Source organism: Coregonus lavaretus (genome assembly GCF_964263955.1).
Source record: "Coregonus lavaretus genome assembly, chromosome: 13".
Lineage (NCBI taxonomy): Eukaryota > Metazoa > Chordata > Actinopteri > Salmoniformes > Salmonidae > Coregonus > Coregonus lavaretus.
This window is the reverse complement of record NC_140000.1, coordinates 9,966,873-9,985,725: the sequence shown is the minus strand read 5'-3', so window position 1 is coordinate 9,985,725 and position 18,853 is coordinate 9,966,873. Positions and strand designations below refer to the sequence as shown.

Below are 18,853 nucleotides of genomic sequence, written 5' to 3'. Positions count from 1 at the left end.
TGTGTGAGAAGAAAGATAGAATGAAAGAAAAGAGCTTCGACAGTTTTGTGCTTGTGGACACACATTTCTCTTTGCAACCAATGAGGGATGACGTTATTGCTCTGTGATTGGAGGATATGCTGAAAAATGAACAACTCTCTTTACATTTACATTTTAGTCATTTAGCAGACGCTCTTATCCAGAGCGACTTACAGTTAGTGAGTGCATACATTTTTCCTAATGGGAACCTACCTGCTCAGCGATAAAACACATGCCCTTTTCCTTTCACTTTCATTCAGCAACGTTTCTCTAAATTCTACAATGACGCACCTGCGTCAAACGCTGAAAACAACCTATAGCTCAATGGAAACAACACATACGCTGGAAACATGGCATCTATTAATCGGGTGTTTGATAAATTATTACGTCTGATAAATCTTTAAATATTATTTCAAACTAATGAATTTCTACGCGAACATTTAGTTGACCATTTTACTTTATTTATTTGGTTTACCTTAAAACAAAAGTGAAAGTAACTTCACTGTAAAACAGCCTAACATTTTAACTGTCTCTACTTTTTATTCTTATATCTTCGATTTTGATTTCGAGGGTGGCCATTAAGCAATTATGAAATTAGGGGTCTATTCTGTATATTTATGAAAGGCCTGTAATTACTGTTGACTAAAAATCGACTGGAAAGATGCTTGAAATCCTGCTTTTTGGATATTTGATTACATGCGTTTCTGGTAAGAACATATTTTTTTCACTCCTGACATTTTCTAAACATGAAATGACTGTATATTCTGGACATTAGTCAGCTATGTGTCTTGTTTTATATGCTTTGTACAAAATAATAAAATGCAGGACGACTGGATCTTTATAAACGTAGCTCTTTATTAACTAGCTTTAACTGGCATGTTCATGTGTCTCCGGCCATGATCATCTTTTTAGAGATGACCTCACCACCTGGGTGGTCTTAACCAATCATAGCGCAGTATGATACGACGGTAGAATGCATTCAATTACAATTCAGTATGCTGACACATATGAATATTACATCCCCCTTCTTTAAAAAAAAAAAGAAAAAATATGTAGAACATTTAAGCGTTTCTTTTGAATACATGCTCGAGGTAAGTAACCATTTATACTGCACCAACTGCATCAACATAACAGACTCTGAAACAATGATTCAGCATACTGTTACTTTTAGAACAAATATTTCTCAGCAACTCAGCTTTTCACTGTAGCAATGACATCTCAACATTTCAAACAAATACAATACCAAAGCATTTCAAGTTAACTTTTCAATAACACGTTTACAGTCCGGAACTCTTTTAGGGCAGCGATCCACCTACACCCTTTGACATTTCATAGGTCTAGGACAGCTCTAGGCTTGACCTCTCTTCCTGACCTTGTGTGATATGAAGCTGAGTATGCTTCTGTGTCAGTCAACAGTTCTTGTGGTGTTGCAGGTAAGGATGGTGTATGTTGTGTTGGGTCTGTGTTTAGTCCATCCCGTTCTCTTTCAGGGGAACAGTTCATCTCGTCAGTGTGTTGTTCTTTTGTGTTCAGTAGGTGACGACGATTGCGGCGGTACACCGCTCCTTCTGCAGTGCGAACTTGATATGAACGTTCAGTGTCAGCTGGTTGGATGACGACTGCTGGCTTCCAGTAGCCATGCTCCTGGATTCTAACTGACTCTCCGTCGTTCAGTGGTGGCAGTGGTCTGGCTGACCTGTCATAGTATCGCTTTTGGTGTTGTTGTCTCTGTGCACGTTTTGCATGCAATTCCTTGTAGCTGACGAAGTCTGCGGCTCATCAACAGCTGGGCTGGTGATTTGAAGTTGTCAGCTGGAGTGTTGCGGTATTCAAGGAGACTGAGGTAGGGGTCTCTCTTGTCTGCTTTTGCTTTGTCCATGAGTGATTTATCAATCTGCACAGATTTTTCAGCAAGGCCATTACTTTGAGGGTAATGTGGGCTTGTGGTGACGTGTGAACTCCCATGCTTTTGTGAAGGATTCAGACTCATTTGATTTGTAACAGGGCCCAATGTCAGATATTAAAGTCTCTACAATGCCATGCCTGGCAAAGGCTGCTTTCAGCTTGTGTATCACAGCTGCAGATGTGGTGCTGTGAAGCTTGTCGAGTTCGAAGCATCTGCTGTAGTAGTCCACTGTTATAATGTAGTCCTCGTTGTTCCAGGTGAACAGATCGGTTGCAACGACCTGCCAGGGTCAGTCTGGGATACGGTGAGGTAACATTGGCTCTTTGGTGTTTGAGGGGCGTCGTTCACATTCCGGGCCAAAACAAAATGTCCCGTGCTCTCTGTTTGCACTTTTCCATGCCCATGTGTCCAGCATGGATCTTTGTCAAAATCTCTTTTCTGAGACTGGTAGGAATGATGATTTTCTCTCCTTTGAAAATGATTCTGTTGATCTGTGATAGTTCGTCACGATGGTTCCAGAACTCTGAGACGCTCTGAGGGCATTTTCTCCTCTCCTCAGGCCATCCTGACTGTATGACTTTCCTCAGCTGTGTGAGTTGTGTGTCTTTTTCTGCTCGGATCTCCTTCAGTTTTGTGTCACTAACTGGTAAGTTGCTGTACACAGTGTGCACCTGCATGTCCATGCCTTCACTGAGGCTGCTGTCCTTGTAGGTAAGAAACTTCCTGGAGAGTGTGTCTGCGATGTCTTTGCCTGGACGGTGAGTGATTGTGAAGTCATATATTTTTGTAGTTGAAGAATCATTCTCTGTAGCCTTGGCAGGGCTGCGGCTAACGGTTTCCTCATGATTGACTCAAGGGGCTTGTGGTCTGATTCCACAATGACTTGTCATCCATAGACATACTGATGGAAACGCTTACATCCGAACAGAATGGCATACAGCTCCTTTTCCTTTAGGGCTGAGATCTTCTGCGGATCTGGCTTGATTCCATTCGCTGTGAGAAGATGTCCGAAGTAGCTGACCTCTGTAGCGCCGACTGTGCTCTTCTCGGGGTTGAGCCGGACTCCTCTCTCGCGGGACCTTTGCAGCATCGCGCATAGGTTTCTGTCGTGTTCCTCTTTGGTTCGACCATAGACAAGGATGTCGTCCACAATTGCCACAACTCCGTCGAGGCCTTCGTACACCTTGTCGATCTTTTTTTTTGTATGCTTTGTACAAAATAATAAAATGCAGGACGACAGGATCATTCTAAACGTAGCTCTTTATTAACTAGCTATAACTGGCATGTTCATGTGTCTCCGGCCATGATCATCTTTTTAGAGATGACCTCACCACCTGGGTGGTCTTAACCAATCATAGCGCAGTATGATACAACGGTAGAATGCATCCAATTACAATTCAGTATGCTGACACATATGAATATTACACTATGCTCACATTCCTGCTCCTAATGCCCTCTCCCCATCCCTCTCTCTCGATCCTGTCCCGTCCTCTCACTCCTCATTCTCTCCCCCTCCTCCCCTTCTCTCCCTCTCTCTTAGGGAAGGGAGGAGCAGACGTGGTGCTGTCCTGTTCTCTGGTGGAGGAGGGTAGTGGGATGGGGGGAATGGGAGGTGGGGCTCTCTTCAGCCGCACCCCAGCCACGCTTGTCCTCAGAGACCTGGCTGTGACCCCTGATCTTTCACCTGATACTCTGACCCCCTTCAACCCTCCCGCTGTCCCTGATCCTGACAACATCATCTTGGAGGCTAAAGGTTAGTTCATCATCAGGTTATCTTTTGTACAATAGAGTTACCTGATGGAATGACCTTCTCCCTCCCCTCACACCATCCCTCTCCTGCACTCCCTCCCTCCCTCCCTCCCTCCCTCCCTCCACCTCTCTGCTCTCTGACAGTTGAGTCTCCTGAGATCCCAGAGGCAGACCTGCTGCTCCATGCTGACTGTAACGAGCAGGAAGTGACATGTGAGATCAGCCGCTACTTCCCCCGTAATGCCAAGGAGGGCTCCACAGAACCAGCCTATTTCATTGGCTCCTTGCAGATAGAGGGGCGCGGGCTCAGCCTCACGGACCAATCAGATCGTCCAGCTCTCATGCAGAGCAAACTGGAACTCCCCCTCAGCCAATCAGGAAATTTGCTGACTGAGGGTGAGACAAGAAGGTTATTATCATGCTTCTGGTAGTATGCCTGTTGTAGACTAGACGTGTCATATTGTAATGATGTATAACACTGTTACTCTCTCATTCTCTCACCCCCGCCTCTTCTCTCATCACCCCTCTTTCTTTCTCTACATTTCACTTGCTTCTTTCTCCATAATCCATTCTTTCTCTCTCCCGTCTTCCCCAGTGGTGTTCCTGGTGTTCTCTCGCTCGCAGTCCCATTCCGCTCCTCTAGGGGGCGTGGCCCTCCTGGACTGTGGCTTCAGGCAGCAGGCCCCACCCCCAGGGCAGGAGCTGGGGCTTGAGTGGCGGCTGCAGCACAGAGGAAGTGGGAGGAAAGTGCTCGAGATTAGGGCGGGGTAGACGGAGACAGAGGAGGGGCCAGCAGGTGAGAGAATAAAGGCATTATTTAAGTAGTTCTGATGGTGCTATAAGTGTTGGATGAGTTGTGCCTACTTACCATCCCAACATAAAGTGCATTAGGACCTCCATGGTCAACATTACAACTTTATTATCCACCCAGAGACGGAAAATACAAATGTATTATTGCTGTCATAGCTAGGAACCCAGAGGTTTACTGAAGGATTACTATGAGAATTGGACCAAATTTTTCGCCTCATCATACTGTTTAGGCATTGTTTTTTCCTCCTCCAGTACACGTGGAGAGGGAGGGTTCGAGCGTGGATGCCGCCCTGCTGGTGGGGCAGGGTAATGCGTCTCTGACTCTGGCCAGACTGAAGGTATCTGACGAGGGGACCTACATCTGCACCGTCAGCACTGGACTGTACCAGGCCCAGCAGGTCATACAGCTACACGTCACACGTGAGTCTCTCTAAGAACCCTTGTGATTGATTGTCTCTTTACATAGGCAGCAGGTAGCCTAGTGGTTAAGAGCATTGGGACAGTAACCGAAAGGTTGCTGGTTTGAATCCCCCGAGCCGAAAATTGGAAAAATCTGTTGATGTGCCCTTGAGCAAGGCACTTAACCCTAATTGCTCCTGTAAATTGCTCTGGATAAGAGTGTCTGCTAAATGACTAAAATGTACATCATTTGTCTACACATATGAACAGCGTTTATTACATTAGGTGTCTATGTCATGTGTGACATAGTGTGCACACTATTCACATCTAAATACAAAGTCTCTCTGTCTTTAGAACCTCCTCATGTTTCTCTCTCTGAGGAGAAGCTGGTATTTCGGGTTGCCCCAGAAACTGAGCTGCCACTGCAAGAACTACTACCCTCTGGATGTCCAGGTGTGTGTCTGGTGCGGTCGACCAATGAAATATCCAGTCATTAATATTCACAGATACCACTGTTTCAAAGTGATTAGCACACAGTGATTAGACGTCTAATAAAATCAGAAGGTCATTGGTAGGCCATCATACAGTACTAATAATATGGATATCCTAAATATTACAGACATTATACTGAGACTCTCTTCTCTCTCAGATGGAGTGGTTCTCCGTCTCCTCTACAGACTCAGAGCCTAGCGTCCTATCAGAGCAGGTGTCTCTCTCCAGACAGTGACAGGACCATGTCCATCTCCTCCCACCTCACCCTGCACCCCTCCGCCTTCCCCCCTGGAACCACGGTCACCTGCAGAGTGACCCACCCAGCCCTGGATACACCCCTCTCCCTCAGCCTGACAGTAGAGACACCTGAGCCAGGTAGGCTGCTACAGACACAGGCGTGAGAGGACAATAGGAAATTAGGTGCACATCAGCATTGCCATAAGGGTCACGTTCATTAGGCGTGAATGGACAACTAAAATAGAATGAGTGTTCTTATCAGGCAGGTTCAGATACATTTACATTTACGTCATTTAGCAGACGCTCTTATCCAGAGCGACTTACAAATTGGTGCATTCAACTTATGATAGAGATACTGCTCCTTTGCTAAATGTTTTCTCCTGTTTGGTGCCTGCTGACTGTGAGTCATTGGGAGAACCTGAGCAGAAACAAAATATTTGTCGTAACTGTTCCCTGTAGATTCCTACTGGATGGTCCTGGGTTTTCTGGTCATCACCGTTCTGTTCTTCTACCAAGTGATGAAATAGGTAAGTTCCCCATGCTTCCTATGGACCTTGTATTTTTAACTATTGTTAGTAGTAAGACAACAGTAGCCTAGAGATGCGAAGCAAATTTCTGTCCAAACAGACAAAGAGTTCCAACCTAATTCACAGACTTTCTTCATTCTTGGATTCTTTCAGGGTCGCAGAGACATGGTAACTGAAGCTGTTGAAAACCAATGTCTTAAGAGTTGCTGTAATGTCAATTACTGTTGTACTATAAACAGTTGTACATTTTCTTCAAATAAATGTTTTCTTTAATAGTATCCTTGGTGTTTTTCTCTGAATCAGGAGAGACAGTGTGGTATTATACGTGTTCATTTTCACTCCAATGATGAAGAGGTAGAAACACAATAATGTTGATGATTTTCTTTATTAGCATCAAGTGGTAAGCATGCGTTTAAAGAATTCTCATGATCCAGTTGTATCTCTCGCAGTATTATCATGTTGTATAATTTCTTTACCTAATAATATTATTAGATCATTGTTTTGAGTAATCACCACTATTTTCATTCATAAATGCAATTTACACATAGCTATTTTTCATATTTTTTACAATGTGTCAAACAGTCCCTCTGTATCAACCATTGAGAGGAAAATGATATTTTCTGGAATATCCAACACCAAAAGTAAAATATAAACTAACTAAAAAACACATTTTCAGGAGCAATAGTCTGGCAAAGATGAAGTACTTTATGGTACTACTTGTACGGTACTACGGTTTTCGTTTTTTTCCCGTCAGAATACTACTGTAGCAACCATTGTTCTCTGGTCGAGTATTAGTTATTTTGAAAGCACGTGAACAACAAAAATTTGGCAAACTCTTGAGCTTCATTGCATTGCATACACATGAGTTATTAATAGGGCGCATAGATACAGTTGCCTATACACAGGTCCTGAAAACCACAAAACAAAATAAATGTACAATCGGCAGTTAGTTTCAGAAATGGCAGATACATAGGTCACACAAATAGGCAAAACTATGGACATCGTCTGCCATGCAAGTCAAGTAAGACACAAACACTACTTCCATTGGGCCTATTGGCTACTGTAGGAAACAGCCTATTGGCTACTGTAGGAAACAGCCTATTGGCTACTGTAGGAAACAGCCTATTGTAGGAAATGGCCTATTGTATATAACAGCCTATAGGATACTGTAGGTAACAGTGTGTGTGTTTTTGTTGGTTTGATTGGCAGGAAGTGGGTTATTTGGGGGGTTATTTGGTTATGTCCTCTCTCCAGATAGGGGACAGTCTATTGAACCATTCCTCCCTAACCCTGTACCCTCTCTACTAGAACGTACAAGAGTGTCTGAACACAACCACAACATAGTAAAGCTGCTCACTAATCAATCAAAAATGTACTATGCAGTGTTATTACACACTGACCTGCCTATAGGTGTGTCGAGAGTTAATACTGTATAGACCTTTGTCTGCACTCCTGAAAGAATATTATATTTATGTAGGTACAGATTGTCTGTTTGTGTTTGTCTGTCAATGTCAATCTAGCTAACTGTCCGTCTGTCTGTGGTACAAGAATAAAGATATACTAAAAGTCAGTGTCCCAAACGTCATTTCTGCCTTTTCCAGTATCCTTCCTGGCTTTTCTTATTCTCTCTCTCTCTCTCTCTCTCTCTCTCTCTCTCTCTCTCTCTTAAACACCACAGTCAGTGAGTGAGAGAAAGAGGGGGGGAAAGGAAAGGAAAAGGCCAGTCAAGGCCTATATCAACTAAACCTGGAAAAAGCTACTGGCTACACTGATTTGGATCACAAGTACACACACACACACACACACAACAAAATGATCATAATCTTAACCATGACCTTGTATTAGTAAGTTGTAGTAATAATGGTAGTGGTAGGAGGTAGGGGATCAGGAGGGGTTGATAGGTACTGTATGTAAGTATGAATTTACAAATGTAGTACGCTCTCCAAAAGGTAACACGGACAAGCTTTGGCGTATCTGGGATAGAAAGAACTGCTTCTCTGCTGTTCTCTCTCCTTGCACTCACTCTCTCTCTCTTTCACTTCTTCCTGCTCTCTCTCTCTCTCTCTCTCTCTCTCTCTCTCTCTCGCTCTCTCTCTCTCGCTCTCTTTCTCTCTCTCTCTCTCTCGCACACTTCAATAATGTATGAGATGCAGAGGCAGGAGAGTGAGTGAGACAGCACGCCAAAACAGAGGAAGAAAGATGGATCAAGAAGAAGGGAAGGGCAGGAGGACAAAGAGAAAAGAGAGCAATGACATCTACACACTACCGTCATGTTTAAGTGCTAGATGGAAGACCTGGTGTGGAGGATGAAAGGGGGTAGGACTGGAGTTTGGATTTGTATAGATTTTGTTTTCTTCTTCCCTCTCATATTTCGCTCTCATGTCTGTGTCCTTCTGCCACGCTGGGATAACTCAATAGAAGAAGTACACTATGAGAAAGAGGGAGGGGGAGAGAAAGAGAGGGAGATAGAGAGAGAGAGAGAGAGGGGGGAGATAGAGAGAGGGGGAGAGAAAGAGAGGGAGATATAGAAAGGGTGAGAGAGGGGGAGAGAGAGGGGGAGAGAGGGATAGAGAGGGGGAGAGAGAGAGGGGGAGAGAGAGAGGGGGAGAGAAAGAGAGGGAGATAGAGAGAGGGGGAGAGAAAGAGAGGGAGATATAAAAAGGGGGAGAGAGGGGGAGAGAGAGGGATAGAGAGAGGGGGAGAGGGAGGGGGAGAGAGGGATAGAGAGAGGGGGAGAGAGAGGGGGGAGAGAAAGAGAGGGAGAGAGAGAGAGAGGGGGGGAGATAGAGAGAGGGGGAGAGAAAGAGAGGGAGATATAGAAAGGGGGAGAGAGAGGGGGAGAGAGGGATAGAGAGAGGGGGAGAGAGAGAGGGGGAGAGAAAGAGAGGGAGATAGAGAGAGGGGGAGAGAAAGAGAGGGAGATATAGAAAGGGGGAGAGAGGGAGAGAAAGATAGGGAGATAGAGAGGGGGAGAGAAAGAGAGGGAGATATAGAAAGGGGGAGAGAGGGGGGATAGAGGGAGGGAGGGGGAGAGAGAGATAGGGAGAAAGAGTTAGGGAGAGATCATTAAATAATTGGATCAGCAGATGTATGGGTTTCTAAATCACAAACTGAAGATACATCTAACAATGTGTGAAACAGCTAAATAATTATATTTGCATTCAGTGGGCTACATCTACATATTTGTTTCTACTGAATGACTGGTAACAGAGGCCTTATACTGTATAAATAATTTACTTTAATAAGTTGTCATGAATTATTGACATAGAGTAGGCACTAGGAGACAGTCAGGGCAGGGCAGACCTGGGCCTGTTGTAAGTGCACACTGATTATAGCTGTGGCCTTCACCTTAACATCTACTGCACTTGACTAGTATGGATGCAGAATCGCATTAGTGGAAACCAAGACTGTTCTCAGGGCAGGCCTGGTTGTAGCTAGATATTGTTAGCATTTTAGCTGTCCCTAACCCTTTTCCTAACCTTAACCTAATTCTCCTAACCTGCCACGTTAATTCTCCTAACATGCTACGAAAAGTCACTTCTACTAGTCAAAACCGGCAGACCTGCCCTGAGATCAGTGTGAGTATCCGCTAATGCGATACAGAAGTATGGACATTCATTTAGTCATCTGCACAATAATTAATATGCCAAGAAATTTCCAAATTAAGTTTAAAAGTCTAACTGACTACATGCAGGTGGGTATCAATTAATAGTAATAGGAGAAAGTGAATAATGGTACTTACAGAAAAGGACTCCGACCACAAGAACTCCAATGATACCCATAATGATCATCATCTAAAAAGAAAGGAAATGGAGAGTTAAGGAGTTTATTAATTATTATATTCTTATAGTTAATAAACCAGATCGATTTTCCTCAGGATGATGAAACATTTGTTTTTTATTCAGGGGTGAAGTCGCTGTGGATTAACGTTAGTCCTGCTGACCAAAAACACACACACACACACACCAACCCAGCACAATGATGACAAACAGAAAGCAGAGCGTAACATTTCATCACACTCCCTTGTGTCCAGTCAGTGTATTTCTGGTGCTATTGTTATGCAATTCCTAGGAATAACTGCATGCTATTCAGTAGAGAAAACTCTGCAGTGAGAGCCTCCCTATTTCCCCATTTCCTGGAGCATTGCTCCACTCGCCCACAGACGCTAATTAGGGGATTAGTACGCGGGAAAGGGGACAGCATTCCCGGGACAGACGCTGTGTGTCTGCCTCAGCGCCCTGCACCTCCATGGCTCAGTTGTTTGGTGGAGCATGGTACTGGTTGGTGGAGCATGGTACTGGTTGGTGGACCATGGTACTGGTTGGTGGAGCATGGTACTGGTTGGTGGAGCATGGTACTGGTTGGTGGAGTGTGGTACTGGTTAGTGGAGCATGGTACTGGTTGGTGGAGCATGGTACTGGTTGGTGGAGCATGGTACTGGTTGGTGGAGCATGGTACTGGTTGGTGGAGCGTGGTACTGGTAGGTGGAGCGTGGTACTGGTAGGTGGAGCGTGGTACTGGTTGGTGGAGCATGGTACTGGTAGGTGGAGCGTGGTACTGGTTGGTGGAGCGTGGTACTGGTTGGTGGAGCGTGGTACTGGTTAGTGGAGCGTGGTACTGGCGTCGCAACACCACCACCGTTGTGGCTCTGAATTATTCCCCCATGGGCCACCTACAGTCAACTGAATATATATGCTAACTTGAATATATGACAGTAAACTGTCGCTTTGGATAGAAAGAGTTGGCTAAATAACCGTATTATAATCATTATCAATACCTTGCAGTTCTCCTGAATATGTTAACTTTAAGTGCTTTTGGATGAAAGTGTCTGCTAATGTGAATGATGATATTTACATTTACATTTTAGTCATTTAGCAGACGCTCTTATCCAGAGCGACTTACAGGAGCAATTAGGGTTAAGTGCCTTGCTCAAGGGCACATCGACAGATTTTTCACCTAGTCGGCTCGGGGATTAGAACCAGCGACCTTTCGGTTACTGGCACAACGCTCTTAACCACTAAGCTACCTGCCGCCCCAATGATATCATCATTGATCACTGTCATTACCTTTGCGTTTTTCCACCAGTATTTGCTCTTGAGTTTGGCTGCACAGCTCTCGAACTGGGAGGCCCCGGCCTGGAGAGCATCCGCTCTGTCATCCAGCTCCGACAGCTTCTGGTCCCTCTCCAGAACCTTGTCCACATTCACCCGCATAATATCCACCACCTGGAGAGGAGAGGGGGAGGTGGAGAGAGGAGAGGGGGCAGAGAGGAGAGAGGAAGGTAGGAGAGGAGAGGAGAGAGAGAGAGAGAGAGAGAGAGAGAGAGAGAGAGAGAGAGAGAGAGAGAGAGAGAGAGAGAGAGAGAGAGAGAGAGAGAGAGAGAGAGAGAGAGAGAGAGAGAGAGAGAGAGAGAGGAGAGGAGAGAAAAGGAGGAGAGAAATAGAGGAGAGGAGGAGGAGAGGAGAGAGAAAAGAGGAAAAGAGAAGAGACAGGGATTGGATGGTTCTTTGAATTGACTGACAGCCTGAGCTATAGAAGCCCACATCACACAATTTAATACAGCATGAAACCATTCACAAGCTGCAGTGCAGTCCATTACTAAGATATATTGATCAACCATGTTATTTTCTTTATGTTAATAGCTAACATAACTTTGGCCATAGAAATAGAATGTATAAAACATCATCATAGACAGCCATGTTGTATCATATGCTAGCCAAATTGTTATCGTGGGTATTGTATTTTGGAATACTTGTTACAACATTTCTCAGTGCTTCATTCATTATGCACACACTAAAAACACACAGCAATAAAATGACAAATTCATGTTGTCAGGTTGATGGAATATCATGTTGATCCCAGAAAGCCACACCCTGACGAAGGCTGCACAGCCAAAACATTACTGAAATAAATGGTCAAACAAATCAAACTGCAATGTAGAGTATGCTACTCTATTTTTATATTTCCCAACAATCAAAGAACGGCACAAAGAAGCAATCTTTGTCCTTTCCTTTTCCATCAGCTCTGTTTCTATGGCTTGACTCATGGGACGCATTTCATTCCAGAAGGTTTACTTTACTTCTGCCCTCATTCCCTCCCTTTTTCATTGAATTGGATAAATGAAAGCAAAATGGGGGAAACTAGGTGGCGCTATTGCTTACACCAAGTAGTGAACAAGTGCAGAGCGGAGGGAGCAACTGGAAATTCAGCCCAGATCTGGCCTAATTGCTGCTAGTTGTCTCACGCTGTGACGTCAATCCCAGATTGACAAGCTAGCTACTTGCTGTAGTCTAAAATGTTGTACTGTATGGTTTGGGACGAGTGGGAGTACTGTTAGGAGCATGGTATCGATGCCCAGAGCAGGTTGGTTGGTACTGTACGTGCATGTCACACTACATCACCTCCTCCACTTGTGCCTGTGTCTGTTGTAGCCTCCGGTTGCTGGAGGTGTTGGGAGGAGGGGGTGGGGGCCCTCCACCTGGGGCTCCGTCTGCTCCTGGGGCCCCTGGGGCTCCGGGAGGTCCAGCTGGGGGAGCAGCATCTGGGGCAGACCTGGGAAGGGGAGAGAGAGAGGAAGGGATGGATGGAGAGGAGAAGAGATGGGAGGGCGAGGGGTAGGAGAGGGGGAAGGAGGGAGACAGGAAGAGGGAGATGAGGAAGGGTAAGAAAAATAAATGGGGGAGATGAGAGGGGAGAGGAAGAGAAGAGAAGGATGTGAGAGAGAGGGGGAAGGAGAGGAGGAGGACATTTAACATTTCACTAATTTAGCAGTCGTGACTTAAGTGCATTCAGGCTGAAACAACTGCATTTTACAAGTGTTGTAAGTAAAAGTGTTTTCAAAAACAGTACTCAGTGATCAAAGAGATTCAGATTAAAATTTCAAAAACACAGCAGGACAAGTATAATGAGGGGAGGAGGAGTAGGAGAAAAGGGATAAAGTCAGAGTTGTACCTGAGAGAGAGAGAGAGAGAGAGAGAGAGAGAGAGAGAGAGAGAGAGAGAGAGAGAGAGAGAGAGAGAGAGAGAGAGAGAGAGAGAGAGAGAGAGAGAGACAGAGACAGAGACAGAGACAGAGACAGAGAGAGAGAGAGAGGAAGAAGATGAGGATAATGAGAAAGGGAATAAGAGGAGAGAATAGAGAGAAAAGGAAGAAGGGTTAAAAGAGATGGGGCAAACAACCAATTTGGTTCAGAGAAGGATAAGGAGAGGGAAAAAGGGGAGGAGTGAGAGGGGGAGCATTCTAACACAGACAGCCTCCATGGACTCCTCTGGGGGTGTTGGTCCTGAATCAGACTATTGAAATTAGCCAAATATACAGTACAGGCAACCATTCCATCCACCATATATATATAAATATATATATATATATATATATGAAGAATATAGCCATCATTTGAAAGGCATGAACTTGTTCTATACTGCAGGTGCAGGACAATCTCATCCCAGATGTCATGCGTAGTACCCTACTGTATTTCCTACTGTAACAGGAGAGGAAAACAAACATCCTGCACAGTCTTAGCCTCAGCTCAGACCAATCAGTTCACATTGATATTGATTTTCTAATACTTCACAGACATTTGATAACCTGGAATTCCCTAGAACCATATGGTATAAAGAAAAAAAACATAATTTCAGCTGAAATATGACAATTATTAATTAAATTCATCAAGAAAAAAATGAATTTCTTTTGAAACCCAGTAGAGGACTGAGGGTAATCAACTAAAGTAGACGAGATCCATTATTCAGAGCTGCTGTGACAGGAAAATGACTTGCGTCAGCAAAATAAATAAAGCTAGAACAAATCAATAGAGCAAAGAAAGAGCCTAACAACGTGATTTAAATACTCAACATATTAGAAGATATCATGTTTAGGGAATAGAAAAAATGAATAGAATAAGTAAAAAATAGGAAACCCTGCATTGATACTCACATCTTCTATGCAGCTGCTTGGAACTGACTCACTGTCAGTGAGCGGTGGGGGGTGGGGGGGGGGGGGGAGAGAGCGAGAGAGAGAGAGCGAGCGAGAGACGAAGGGGGGAAGGGTCTGAAGTAAAAAAAAAAGAAGAAGCGAAATCACAAAAAAGCTATGGGAAAAATTTCTCCTGTCGTCCAAAGATGTCCAGAACCTCAGAGACTCGACTGATTAAATTGATGCGTTAATAACAAACGGATGCAGAGGCTGGTGCAGTAATCTCAAAGCGATGCTTTTGCACCGCAAGTCATCCCCAAAGTACCGCAATACCCAGGCAAGCGTCGGGTAATAATTCACTCGAAGAACGAATACACAGATTCTCAATTTCAAAGGAAAAATCAGTTTGTAAAATCCATAAGAGATAAATCCAAGGCTGCTTGGCGAATTTCTTTAAATAATAAATCTATGCAAGAGAAGTCGTGATATTCCAAAGATGCTGAGTCGAGATGCTCAAAATCAAGCACGTTCCCCTTCAAAAGCTAAACACAACTGATTTCATGTTCCTTTAGATTACCCAATTATATACTTTCACTATTTTCCCGTGGTCGAATTTTAGAATGATCTAACACCACCGTGGTTCCCCCTCTCCCGGCGAGTGTGTGGAAGCGAATCGGTGTGTATCGGTTTGTGGGTTAGTGCGGTAGTTTCGTTAGTGTGTGTGTGTGTTTGTGTGATGGCACTATACTGCAATAATGCGTCGCTCCCGTTCTCCTCTCTCTCCAGTTGGACTCATAACGATGGTGCGGTACCTCTTTCCCAGCCCCCTCCCTCCTCTCTCTTGCGCTCCCCTCTCTCTCTCCACACTTTGCAGTACTGCAGATTTCTCTGTGTGTCGGATAGCGCGGCAGGACGACACTGCGGTACATTGCTTGGTACAGAATGTTGACTCGGCTATACCCCCTCGGTTTGTAAGTGCTCCCTACTCTACCGGGTCGACTAGGCTTCACTAACACCAAGTTATAGACTACCCTCTCCATATTATAATAGCTATCTGGCCCAATGTTTGATTTATTCCAGTTTCATCATGACCACAACTCGGTTATTCCTCTTTAGTCCATGAATACAAAAACGAGAGGGGAGGCAGTGCGAACATTATTGCACAGCAGTGAGCTGTGGTATGGAGCAATATAGCCCCATTGGTTGCATTGAAAACGTGCTAGCCAGGCCGTGGGTCAATTTAATATGGAGGGCTTAGTCAAATATAATTTTTGGTCAACTGATTGATTATTGAACACTTTATTCTGAGACAGAAAAAATTTATAACTTTCTCAATTACTGCTATAGGCACATTCACATGAATCAACAATTTAGGACAAAATGACTAACTACCTTAAGGTCAAATACTAATGCAGCCTTACAATAAACTCACTCAAATGTAATGACAAGCTTCTGTTTATTGTCATCTCACACAACACATGGTACACCCACAACATGACTTACATTAGTCCCCAAAGTGATCATATTTACAGACCACAGAGCATCAAACATTTGTGTATATTTCAACTTCTAAGAGTTCATATTGGTTCCAAACATGTATTTTACAGTTATTCGTGTTGATTTAGTGCTAACAACAATACTAAATGAATCCAACATTTTTCAGCTGTCTTTGATTTTTTTTTTTTATGTGCAATCAACTTCCCATTACCCCAATATGGATATAAGAAAAGGTATGATTAACAAATGGTGAAAATGAGGGGATAATATACATCTAAGTGGCACAACTGAGTAGCGCACGTTTCTCCCTTTAGAGTCTGTATATGGTCCAGTGGGCGGTTTGTTAGTACAGTAGTAGTTTAGCATTGTTAGCCAGACCGCTCAGTCCCAGATCAGATCAGCGATGTTTCCCAAAGCGGTTGAAGTGTCGGTAGAGGAAGCGGATCCTCTTCTCCATGTCGTGTTTGTCCTGCGTCATCATCCTGTCTCCCACCATCCTTTTCTTCCTCGTCAGACGCTGCAGCTCATTGCCACGGAAACCCTTCACCCAGACCGGCCCGACGATCAGGTCCTTAGGGTGGGCTTTAAAGTCACCTAAAACAACGCGTTAGATGTAAGGCCTGTTATAGCAGTGTGTGTGTGTGTGTCTGCGTAGTTCGACACGTATCAAACATTTTATTTAACTAGGCAAGTCGCTGGGCCAATTGTGCGCCGCCCTATGGGATTCCCAATCACGGCCGGGTTGTGATCCAGCCTGGAATCGAACCGGGGTCTGTAGTGACGCCTCTAGCATTCAGATACAGTGCCTTAGACCGCTGCGCCACTCAGACCCCGGTTCGATTCCAGGCTCCTGAGTGGCGCAGTGGTCTAAGGCACTGCATCGCAGTGCTAACTGTGCCACTAGAGATCCTGGTTCGAATCCAGGCTCTGTCGCAGCCGGCCGCGACCGGGAGACTCATGGGCGGCGCACGATTGGCCCAGCGTCGTCCAGGGTAGGGGAGGGAATGGCCGGCAGGGATGTAGCTCAGTTGATAGAGCATGGCGTTTGCAACGCCAGGGTTGTGGGTTTGATTCCCACGGAGGGCCAGTATAAAAAAATATATATATATATGTGTTCACTAACTGTATGTCGCTCTGGATAAGAGCGTCTGCTAAATGACTAAAATGTAAAATGTAAATATTGGTGAACAGTGCCATGGTGCTGAAATGGGTCAAACTCCATAGAAACTGAACAGCACTTGTGGACAGCTGCATGTTGCTGAAACTGAAATTGTTTTAGCCTCGTAGAATGGGCAGTAGTTGTGGACAGTGCCATGGTGCTGAAATGGTTTGAGCCCCCCTAGAGACTGGGCAGCACTTGTGGACAGTGCCATGGTGCTGAAATTGGTTTAATACCAAAAAGACTGCACTGTACCATTTTGTATCAAATTACATTTTTAGCAGGGGGCAAAAGTAAAATATTTTCAGCATGTGTCTATTTTCATATCTACCTGGTAACCAAGAGTAGATTTTAAGTTAGTTCAGAGGACAGTGTCATGTTGCTGAAATGGTCCCATAGAGACTGGGCAGCATTTTCATAAAGATATGAAAGTCATGCGTCAACTCAATGTCTTGACATCAGGTCAAATGAGCTATGATTTGAAGCTGATAACTTCCCAATTACCTAAAATTCCTATGTTGTCATAAACCCCAAACATGCTCCTCTTCTCAGTCCACCTGTCCACCTTCTTCAGCTCAGGAATGGCATTCATACGGACTGGACAGCACACACCTGAAACACACACATTTTGATTTCATTAGCTGGGCTACTTCCAGTACCAATAGACTGTTAAATTGACAAGAAGAACTATAATAACGACTATTGGAAACTGCTTAGCTACAGTATAAACAACGATTGTTTGACACCTAATGTATCAGTGTCCTGTTTGTAGTACACACATTAAAACAGATAGCCTTGGTACGACATATCAAATTCACAGGGCCCTGGTTGGAAAATTGTGAGAACGCAAAATAGTCCTATCATTATGACATCTACAGCAGCTACAAAACATTGCATCTGAATTGCAATGTATTATACACCTACCAGTGCTTATTTGTCTGGTTGTTTGTAGTGTGGAGTGGTAAAGAGACACCCCAGCCTTCAGCAACCCTCTCAACAGAGACATGGCTCACCTGAAATACACAGAGGTCGTCAATCATTATGGAACAGTAAAATTGCTAGCTAAAACTTACTAACGTTAGCTAACTAAATAAGAACATGTACAGTACAGCGCACACACAGCTACACGACCAACATATTGCTACAGCCTAGTAACTTTACCTAGCTACTAGTGTAATATTTTGTACAACGTTTGCAAAAACAAGAGAGGTGAAGCTAGAATAAAATGCTGTTCCTCTTTGCCTACAAGTTGACCTAGCTAAGCTAGCCTAGCCAGCTAGCGTAGCAAACAGGCAATACTGTTTACCTGAAGCGTTGCACGTCTTTATGACCTTGTATTCGTCAAGCTAATATAATAATACAATTAAATACAAAACAAAGGGACGCATTTGTAGCTGTTCATTAACTATAGACACATCGAAATTCACTTTTTAAAGCTTTGACTTTAATGTATTAACTCATGCATGCCATACGGGCACCTCCATTTCACTATTATTCCCAAGATGCAACGCGCATTTACCGTAAAACTCCTAAACATCCCCATCACAATTATCTGTTCATAGGGCTCTCCTTTTGTGTAGGCCTACAAACTGAACTACTGTAGACTACATTTTATCCACTAGGTGGATACATTCACTTCATACATTTTTCCCCACCACATACGCATAAACACTATTAAGACACGCTCACACGCTGTGTTGGTTTCAGTATTACTATAACAAAAACAGCTGAATGGAATAAGGCGTCTGTTTCAAAGAAGCAAGCGCAGTAGAAATTAATTCGGTCTAATTTTCAGTTCTGCTTTGACGTCAGTGTCCTTCGGCGTGAAATAAAAATGAAAAACACATAGTACTAAAAATATAACATTCCATTGATGGCCCTACACCTATATTGACTTCTGATACTCATGCATGCCCAAATGTTATGATAATATTGCAGGGTACTGTATGTTTTGGAAAATCTACGGGCCAGGTTTACAAAGCATTTGCACAAGTGCAATGTATAGGAAATACCATTTTGGAACGTTTATATGAATAATGTCTCATGTTATATGCCAGAGGAGATAGCCTATCAATAATAACGTGTGATATGAATGATTATTGTGGATAGGTAAGAAATGTTTAGTTTTTTTTAAACATGCATTAAAAAAAC

The 18,853-nt window shown here is 43.9% G+C and overlaps 2 protein-coding genes and 1 pseudogene across 4 annotated transcripts; 1 reads left to right on the top strand and 2 right to left on the bottom strand.

The window, feature by feature from the left end:
- The first annotated feature begins 21 nt into the window (after window positions 1-21).
- LOC311140560 (tapasin-related protein-like) lies at window positions 22-6,316 on the top strand (annotated as a pseudogene). Its single transcript, XR_014615494.1, has 9 exons — window positions 22-725; window positions 3,465-3,677; window positions 3,818-4,069; window positions 4,269-4,469; window positions 4,736-4,903; window positions 5,237-5,335; window positions 5,532-5,749; window positions 6,071-6,138; window positions 6,292-6,316. The product of XR_014615494.1 is annotated as a tapasin-related protein-like (transcript).
- A 188-nt stretch (window positions 6,317-6,504) lies between these two features.
- LOC311140410 (vesicle-associated membrane protein 1-like) lies at window positions 6,505-14,805 on the bottom strand. Its single transcript, XM_084175451.1, has 5 exons — window positions 14,068-14,805; window positions 12,540-12,690; window positions 11,205-11,363; window positions 9,881-9,932; window positions 6,505-8,566 (listed from the first exon to the last, which is right to left on the bottom strand). Coding segments are annotated over exons 1-5 (381 nt in total). The 5' UTR covers window positions 14,070-14,805; the 3' UTR covers window positions 6,505-8,549.
- Window positions 14,806-15,485: 680 nt separating this feature from the next.
- Window positions 15,486-18,211, bottom strand: LOC311139087 (large ribosomal subunit protein mL51-like). 2 transcript variants are annotated; one of them, XM_084173969.1, is made up of 4 exons: window positions 18,009-18,211; window positions 17,627-17,715; window positions 17,207-17,314; window positions 15,486-16,137 (listed from the first exon to the last, which is right to left on the bottom strand). In XM_084173969.1, the coding sequence occupies exons 2-4, from the start codon at window positions 17,706-17,708 to the stop codon at window positions 15,941-15,943; spliced, it is 387 nt and encodes a 128-aa protein (XP_084030095.1). In that variant the 5' UTR covers window positions 17,709-17,715; window positions 18,009-18,211; the 3' UTR covers window positions 15,486-15,940. The 2 variants fall into 2 exon arrangements, with proteins under 2 accessions (XP_084030095.1, XP_084030096.1); XM_084173970.1 differs by lacking the exon at window positions 18,009-18,211 and adding an exon at window positions 17,864-17,962.
- Between the last annotated feature and the right edge of the window lie 642 nt (window positions 18,212-18,853).